At 38.6% G+C, this 9,782-nt stretch overlaps 1 protein-coding gene across 1 annotated transcript in view; it reads right to left on the bottom strand.

Moving 5' to 3' along the window:
• PCNXL2 (pecanex-like 2 (Drosophila)) overlaps positions 1–9,782 on the bottom strand; it is a gene marked incomplete at its 5' end in the record, with an annotated part of 148,871 nt that overhangs the window by 99,312 nt on the left and 39,777 nt on the right. Inside the window, 3 exons of the mRNA XM_009082871.1 lie at positions 500–591; positions 2,191–2,301; positions 6,937–7,108. Of these exons, the coding sequence (XP_009081119.1) occupies positions 500–591; positions 2,191–2,301; positions 6,937–7,108 (375 nt within the window). The remainder of the gene's footprint in view (positions 1–499; positions 592–2,190; positions 2,302–6,936; positions 7,109–9,782) is intronic.

The following is a 9,782-nucleotide window of genomic DNA, read 5'->3' as shown; positions in this document are numbered from 1 at the left end:
CTACAGATGCAGGCATATTAGGGTTAAATGGTCCATGTATCTGCCCAAGCTGGACATGTAAGTACTTAGGCATACTGTTATGAAGCAAGACCAAAGTCCTTTTTTTCTTTTTTTTCTTTTTTTTAATTGATTTCTCTTTTCCCTTTGGAGATATGGACCTTACTAGGAATTTTGATCAAATTCAGCCTGGCTTATGCAGGTCAGTAGGAGCTGCAGCTTTTTAAGTCAGGGCTGCTGTTTGTCTTTTTAGGGGAAATTCAGTGGATCATTTCAGACTAAGGCAAGTAGTCACAGGTATTAGACACACATTTACTTCAAAATTTCTACCACAGTTTAAGTCAGTTTCAGTGTAGCTAACAGGCAGAACCTGAAGCATAGCTTGTAAAGTTAATCTTGATAAACAACAACAATGTAGGACCAAACAATGCTGGTTTCCCTAAATTACATGAATTTTCAGCTTGAAATTTTGAATTTTTACAGTGCTGTTTTTCTGGCTTACCTTCACTGCACTGAAGCAGAAAGCATATAGGACAATTAGAACGACAAAGCTTCGGGAAATGCTGTATAATGCAGATACGAATCCAGCAGCAGCTGAAATACAGACATTGCATGTTAATTTCTTCCTAAATGATAACGTGCAATCAAAAGGAAATAACGTAACAGCTCTTGCATCACAAGAGGTATAGAGATTAAAATCAGGTATCATAATGCCAGTTACTGAGAAAACATGTTCAATGCCCCAAATAAGCTTACAAAAGTATTTACAGCTAAGACCGAAAAGTCCAATGCCACTGTACTCACTGAGTTTTCCATTTACCTGAGGTCCTACACTACTGCTTTTTGGACTGAACACTGCTTTGCAAAAATGCCAGTATGCCTCTTCATGTTGCTACCAAGGATGAATGCAGCAATCTACAAAACTGGTAGTTTTCTAGTCAAAATCCATATGAGGTCTTCCTCCTTTCCTTTGCTCCTGAGACACAGGCTCTGGTATCATCCAAAAGCATCCTAACTTGCTTAGTCAACCATGATTTGCACCACATCAAGATACATGAAGATACTTAAAGACAGAGAGGAGGATGCCAGAAGGTCTCTTGCTATGAACTCTTTCGAGAGCTTCCAGAACAGAGTTAGTAAAAGTTATCAGACTGAACTGAGTGTTCAGCAGTCTCAACAATGTAGATACAGGGGCTGCAAAACCATGCTCTAATTAGAGTTCAGCATACACTGGAACCATCATTATGATGATGAGGACTTTATCCAACACATTATTTCCTGCAGGTCCACTATGGAATTCATAAGACAAAGAGCAAAGAACACCTGCATCGTCTGTGCTACTTTCAGCCACTTGCCAAAGGCTATGTCTACATGAGCAAGTAGCATGATATGCAGTAAGCACATGTCTGGCATGAAAAGTGCTGAGCATGTCATGTCTGTGATATACATGTTTGAGATGCCTTACTGCAGACTGTCCCTAGTCTGGTCCCACAGGTTATGTGCTCATTAGTGTTTGTAGTGCAGTAGGTGCCCCCTTATAATGCACCTTTCTATTAAGTTTCATCCAAATGGAATCCAGTTTGCATCCTCTGTCAGCATTCTGTGATACAAAGCGTAGGAAGTGGGAAGAAGGAGAAAGTTTTTTTCTGACCCAATTAAGCTGACAGTGTAGATGTATCTCAATCTTTGTTACTTAAGTTATAACGAAAAATGGAAAAATCCACTGCCAACAAAAAAAAAACACCCCATCATCTCTCAAGGGCCTTCTTTAATCTCTGACTGAAATAACACCAAAAAAATCATCACACATCAAATATCTTGTCAGACTATGCCTTACTATAGAAGAATGCAAACTTTGTTTTGTTTTCTAAATGGAGTAAAAAATTTAAAAAGTAATAAAAATTTAAAGCTTTTCTTTTTAATACATATAGTAAAGATTCACAGCAGATGTGCCAGGAAAGAACTCTTTGATATCAACCATATTCTTCAGCCTATTGCAGAACCGGTATACAACTTTCCAAAAGAAAAAAAGAAATCTAATCAAGAGGGTCCTATTAGTGTTCACCCCACTGTTATATGAACAGCATTAGCTGAGCTTTAACATGCACTGTACTTTGAAGAACACAATAACATACTCGAATCTAAGGTAATAAGCCCAGAAAGGGAGAGCTGAGGCTGCAGATGGCTACTTACCAGAACCACCAAAAAGCAACATGTCTATTTGCTCCAAAAGATATATGCAGAAGGTGTTGATTTGAGGGAAAAGTCCAAGAAGAGAAATTGCAGGAAAGCAATACAAAAACACTAAAGAAAAAAAAAAAGTATTTTAGAACACAGCTACACATTGCAATGTATAGAAAAATTAAGAAACATCCATCATACCAGAACAAGAAATTGTCACAATAAATTCTGAAGATTATTCAAGTGACCATACCTTAAGCTCACCACTTTCTTTCTCATGTATTCAAAATAAATAATGCCATTCTACACATAAGAAATTAAAGCTCAGAGGTTAACTTTATTTTGGATTAAAGCAGTGGCAGAAAAAATAGCATTATGTATCCTCTGTACTGCTTTTCAAATACTTTCGAAGTTATTTCTTACTTTTAAAGTACAGAAATTTTAATTTGTAGACTATGGAATTTCCTCCTTGAATCTGAGATTGTTCAAGCACAGCTGTAACAATTCAATATAAACAAACAAAAGATATTTTAATGGATAAGATCCTAAATATCTTGGCTATCACAATATCCTCCCTCTGCCAGTAATCAACAGCAGACACTTACAGGAACCCACAACAATGGGACCAACTTATAGTGAAACTTCCACAGAATATTCCCCCAGCTTCCAGCAGGATGGACTCTAACTTCGCAGTAATGAAAGAACATTAAAAACAGTAAAGTAACTCAGGGGTAAAACCCAATCTGACAGCTTTACATACTCTTTCTAAATAGAAATGCTAATTTAAATGGGTGCCTTACAGTCAAGGAAAAGCAGAGTCATAATCCAGGTAATCATGCTGCTAGTCTAATGTTCTGTTCATTTCCAGCCAGTCCTCCTTCAAATCCATTTACTCTGAGCTCCAACATAGAAAAAGCTAAGCAAGGTTGTCTAGTAAAGCATCTAAACACACACTTGACCCAAGTCTCCAATACTGTAAACTTTCAAGGATGCATGCACATGTTTAATCATGTTCTTACTCCTTCGTGTACCAGCACCAGAGTGTTCAACATGGTGACAGAGAGAGATGTGTCTCAGACACTTTTCCTTGTAAACATGTATGTGTTTGTTACTTTGCATGCTAGGAAGACTGCAGTTTCCTCCTATTCATTCTTATAAAGAGCAAATTAAACAAATCATGAGTACAATTTATTCCTCTTTACCATTTTTAAGAAGGTAACAATGGGATTTGCGTTCTTTGCTGATTGTTTTCACATTTCCCAGCTCCTCTTAGTAATGCATCTTGTGCTAAAAGGAAACAATACACCGAGTTTGACCTGACAGCTTTATCTCCATCTTTTTATACACTGCTGCTACCTAATATTGTAAATCTTGCTGAGGAAGTCAAACACAGGAGAAAAAATTACATGCTCAAGTGTTAAATACAGACAGTGGTCGCTTAAGTATACTCACATTCACAATGCACCCTGCAACACCTCCTCCTGCCACTGTCACACATTATGCATACGTAAGAAACTGAGGAAATACTGTCTTCTCAGTCTTTTACGTGCAAATGCCAATATTGATTTCCTCTTCCTTTATTACTCTGCACTTTTCTAGATATTCCACCAAGCCATACTAAGCCAAGCAAGGACCACTTTTGAAGACAGACAACGGCCTGACAGAAAACTGCTCAGCAGGCTACGAGGACTTGCCATGGAATCAACTATCACAAAAACACTCCTGAAACTCTCAGGAGATCTTGTTCCTCAGGCAAAGGACTTGCAGAACTGCAAGAACTCATCTTAGACTACTGAGTTACAGTTCAAATTACTGCCTTTGCTGTAGCAACCTCAGAAAAAGTAGAATAAGAGTAGTGGAAGGAAGGATAAGATTAGGGACTTGACAGTACATCAAAATATACAGAGACAAATGTAAACAAGGAGGGAAAAGTTAGCTAACTACAAAATTGTCCTCACCTCATGCTTTCTCTGTTAATACCTTGAACAATTCTAGCTAAGGCAGCTTTGTTTATCTCATCCTGCACAAAGGAGCATAATAGGGAGGAAAATAAACAGTTGTCACCTACAAAAGGATTGAATTTAGGAGCGGTAGTTTCCCTTGTGGGAAGCAGACAATAAAAGTAACTGATTAATCCTCTGGAAATGCATTATGAATTTCAGAGAGAATCTGTTTAAGCAGCACTCATTTCCATACAGAACACAGCATCTTTAAGAGCTGGACCACTAAGAGATGCTTATGTGAGCTGCTGCCATTTAACACTGCAGTTCGAAGGTTTCCTCTAAACAAGTATCTATCACATACGTATAAAGAAGGGAACAAATTTTTACTTTGGAAAATTTGGGTCTTTTGGGAAGTGTAGAATGGCAGACAGAGGACTTGCTATCATGAAGTTTTGTCACCACCTAGTACTTAGTCTTCTGAGATGTCTGCTCAATAATTTCACTCACCTGCTCAATGCTGAAATGGTTTCATTAGATGAACTACCACACATTAAGAGCATGACTACTTTTGTCCACACCTGTAGCACCTAGTGACTAAGGTTGGCTCTGTCTGTGCATTTCATATGTTAATCTAGCAAAAAGGTCAACTGAAATAAGGAATTCAAGATTAAAACCATAGTTAGAATTATAGTCATGATTCCCCAACTAATATAAGTATAAATCAATAGCAGCGTCACCATCAATTTAAAATAAAACAGAATCAGATTGTAAGTAGATTGCTTGGAAAGAAATAGACCTGTTAAAAACCAAGCTTTGCAAGTAATTAGGTTACACATCTAACAAATTTCCAATTATTTTAATTTATAACCTTGTTTCAAGACTTTTATCAGAGTATGCTATGCAGCATCACACTAGTTCCTTGGTAAATTCTTTCTGCTATTTCTATTGCTTTTGCTTCTTTCTGAAATAGAAGACATTTCCTTTCCTCGGTATTGGTAATGGATAGTCAAAAATCCCTTGATTTCCAAACACATCAACTCTGAAGACCACATAAATTATGATTAAAATATCACCTAAAAAGTTATTATATGATGGCAACTGGTACAAAACGCAGACCAATAGTAACACTTCATTGGTACCCAGTGGAACCAACTTCCCTCTTGATTTTATTGCCCAAACCAAATACTTCTATATCTTCAGTGCCTAAAGCAATCTATACTCCAAGTGCAGCAAGGTGCTGGAGGATGCCAGACTGTTGTGGCTTATGAAAGTGGCTGCACTGTGAACACTTGTCATAAGGCAGCCAGAAGTTAGGACTTCCATAGAAACAAAGCAAGGAATAGGCAAAGCACAGCACCAAACATCACTTGAACAAATATATCTTGGCAAAATATGAACCAAGGACAAGCAAAGGGAAATGGTTTCTTCTCCCTCTCTCATTAAACAGATGCCAACAGGGGAAATGAGCCTTTATTTCCTACCTTCCCCATCCCCTCCAGGCTGTTTCAAGAACATGCTCTACCATCCCTTTTGAGGCCAGCCAAAATTAACACATTTATAACCACACTTTGTTTTCTCATACTCGTTGCCATAGTTTTTCATTTATCTCTATCCCAAGTGTCATCTAAGATTCTTGTTGAATTATTTATCAGCATTTTTACTGCTCACCTTTGACAGACAGAGAAAATAAGATGTAAGAAGAAACTTTAATGAGACCAAAGGAAAGTAATGAAAGAAGCTAATTAAAATAAGTGAGATGCAGGTTTTCATATTCCCCTGTCTCTGGTGAGAAGAATTGGGAGTCAGTGTACCCATATAAAGGACCAGAAGGCTTTCCTAAAAATAGTATACATTTCAGGCAGTAATAGTCTGACTTGATGAGAGCAACAAGCAAGTACAACAGTCACAGCTGAACAAAGACCTCAAAGGTTATACATTCTACATCACAAAGTTTCTTCTTCTACTACAGTAGGTTTTCCTGGTTCTAAATTCACAAACCAACAGGCCATCTTTGGTACACTACAACACAGCTTTTTGGGAAATTTTCAACAACTTCTACAGTAAACTTCAACTTCACTACTTCATACCTTCACAGTGCTGCATTCTTGATATGAGTCCTGTTCAGCATTTTTATCTGTGACATGACTGATTTAACATCACAGTGATAGACTAGCAAGCGTGTGTGTGACAGGAAGTAGTGTCTTGACAGAATGGAGTACTGTCAGCTGTGGTCACTCCAAATTAGTGGTAAGGGATCGTCAACCCTGCTTTGGGGCAAGATCTGAATGTCCTCAGCAACCTCAGAACATGATTCCAGAAGGAAACAGGATGGAAGAGCTAAGGCAGAGTGGCTGCTCCATACTAGTTTGTCACATGGACAGTATGATTAAACTGAAGCAAGAAAACACATGTTCTTCATGAGCAGAAGAATGCCCAACTGAGGACTTGGCACAGATTAGCTTCCAGGCATTAAATTTAAAACTCAACTCATTCTGCAGTAACTGCTCCACAAAGACTAGCCCTCACAAAGATTAACTGCATCTCACAGATGATGCCTTTTGCTAATAACATCAGTGACTGTTAGTTTTCTACGGAGACATTTCTATGAGCCTCATTTCATTAAGAACTCCTTTTACATGAGGAAAGGTTGCCAGCTGCCCTCTGCCCCTGTCTTAAGTAATTCCAAACATTTCTATCAATTTGACTTAGAGTTGTGCCTCCATAACATGCGCTTGATTGCCAACACGGGAAAACACAGACTTCCCCAGCTAACGCTTAATTCACTTTTACAGTCCTAGGAAAAATATTGACTCACCTATTACATGGTCTCTGGCTGACTGGAGAGATCTAGGCGAAAAGAGCTTCAAGCCATACATTGTATAAACTGGAGGATTCGTGTCTTTAGATCCAGCATCTAGCAGCAAAATAAGGCCACACAATATACAAAAATATACAGGTCTGCTGTAGATTATGATTTTATTGTGACCCTAGAAGAAAAAAAAAAGTCTGAATTTTGTATTCATTCTCCTACTGTGTGCACTGCATTAAACCAGAAAGGGTCAGGGTTCAGACAAAATATTTTAATGACTTATACATAATAATTAATAACAAAAATGTTACAAAGTATTTTATCTTCCCCAGAGGAGATTTTCAAAAGGCACAATGAGCAGTTAAGACTGACTCCAGCAACCATTTATGCTTTTGAAAATCCAACCTTTTGGACCTTTCGAAACATACTAATTGCAGGAGTCATCATTTTCTGTGGATAATAAAACCTCAATCTGCCTGAAACTTTCTTTTCAACAGAAAAATAATTTTTATCTATATTACTTTTATTTTAATGAACATCTGCTTCAGGTAGCTTGACTTTTTTTTTTTCTTTATGAAATATAAAATTAATTTTAAATTGAATCCTGGGAAGCAAAAAAAGAAAATAGTAGAACACCTCCTAGGTGCAGTGTCAGGCATGGAGATTGACTTTTTGCACCAATACAATTGAAACTTCTTGTTGCTTTGAACCATTTGACAGTAAATCAGTGTCCGTTCTGGAGGGGGTGACACTCATCACCAACTTCTACTCTGTCTCCAATGCAGCACTTCGAAATGACAATCCAAAGGAATTAGTACATGGAAGCATTCTCATCTGATGTCTTTCATACATATCTCTCACACAACTGATTTTCACAAATCCTACAAAACACTCCTGTGGGGCTGTGGGCCAAGGAGACTAACAGACACTTAAGAAAAACCTGAACAGTTCTCCTAGTAGCAAGCTTAAGGGTAAATAAGGCATTTTAAATGCTAGTGAGTCAATAGATTCCTTGAGTGTGAAAAGCCAGGAGCAAAGTGACAAGAATCCAAGTTTGCCATGCATAAAGCTGCTGTGCGACTGTTCTTACTTGTAAAACGTAATTTGAGTGAGTATAATAAAAAATGATGTCTTCTTTGAGTATACTTAGTGACTTGAAACAGCGGCTGTATTTGTTTGGCTGCCAGCCATGCTCGTATGTTAGCATTGCTGTTAACTGATCTGTACTCTCTTTTGGGATCAATCAGTTAACAAGGTGGCAGATTGCAGGGAAGTAGTGGGCTTATACTGCACCTCACATCCATGGAATACGAATCAAGTCAGGGAGTAAAAGCCTTGCTGTTTATACAGTTTCAATTTTACTAATGACTTTTTTTTTTTTTTTTTTAAACAGGACACTTGTCCACAAAATAATCTATGAAGAATTAGAAAGATAAAAATCTGACTTTAAAAAAGAAAAAAATTCACTTAAAGTACTACTTTCTGGCATTTTTTAAACTTCACTTCATTTATCTTAAATATGAGGGAAAGAAAATAATAAATATGCATCTAAACAATTGCTTAATGATTTATACAATGATGTGCACTCCAGACCAAAGTCTATTTTATTGTGATGCTACATTCTTGTCTTATCTATTGAATTACAGAACCCAGGTTTATCTTTGTGTGGTAATTATTTGAAGGCAGTTAGGTAAGACAGAGCTGATGACTAGAAGTCCAGAGGTTTAGCTCCACACACCTGCAGTTCCACATAGAACATTAACATACTCCATTAGGTTTACAGTGTGTATTTAATTCTTACTTCTAAAGCAGTTTATGCTGTTCTGGGTGAAGAACTGTCTGAAAGGTGGGTGGAGCTCAAAGAACTGTACTAGAAAGGACTCTAACTGGCTGGTGACCCATCACCAGTGGAGCTCATTTGGGCTCAGTTCAATATATTTATCAATGATTTGGATGTGGGACCTGAATGCACCATTAACAGATCTGCTGGTGACACCAAACTGGGAGGTGCTGTTGACTCCATTGAGGGACAGGAGGCTTTGCAGAGGAAACTAGATAGATTGGAGTGTTGGGCAATGACTAATGGGATGAAATTAAACAAGTGAAATGCTGGATCCTGCACCAAAGATGGGGTAACACTGGGCACAAGTATAAATAGTGAGAGGAGTGGATGGTGAGCAGCCCTGCAGAAAGGGACCTGGGGATGCTGGTCAGCAGCAGGTTCAGTGGGAGTCAGCAGTGAGCCCAGATAGACAAGAGGGTAAACTGCACCTGGAGTGCACCAAACACAGCAACACCAGCTGGTCAAAAGAGGTGATTATCCAGCTGTACTCAGCATTGGTGCAGTCCCACTTTGAGTACTGTGTGCAGTTCTGGGCCTCACAATTTAAGGAGGATGTGAAGGCCCCTGAAGGCATTCAGAGGAGGGTAACACAGCTGGAGAAAGGGTGGGAAGAAATGTCCTATGAGGAGCAGTTAAGGACTTTGGGCTTGTCTAGTTTGGAGAGGACAAGGCTGAGGGGCAACCTCATTGCTCTCTAGAGCTTTCTGAGGAGGGGAAGTCAAGAGGGAGGTGCTGATCTCCTCCCTGGTATCCAGTGATAGGACATGTGGGAATGCCACTAACCTGCATCCATCAGGGGCATTTCTTTACCAAGAGCATGGTCAAACACAGCAACAGGCTTCCTAGAGAGCTGGCTGATGTCCCAGCTGGTCAGTGTTTAAAAGAGACATTTGGAAAATGCCGTTAACAACATGCTTTAACTTTTGGTCAGCCCTGAAGTGGTCAAGCAGTTGGACTGGATGATCACTGTAGGTCCCTTCCATCTTAGTTAGGATAGAATAGACTAATT

Source organism: Acanthisitta chloris, unplaced genomic scaffold (assembly GCF_000695815.1).
Source record: "Acanthisitta chloris isolate BGI_N310 unplaced genomic scaffold, ASM69581v1 scaffold4899, whole genome shotgun sequence".
In the NCBI taxonomy this organism is placed as follows: Eukaryota; Metazoa; Chordata; class Aves; order Passeriformes; family Acanthisittidae; genus Acanthisitta; species Acanthisitta chloris.
The sequence above is the reverse complement of the archived record's forward strand: the minus strand, read 5'-3'. Positions and strand labels throughout refer to the sequence as shown.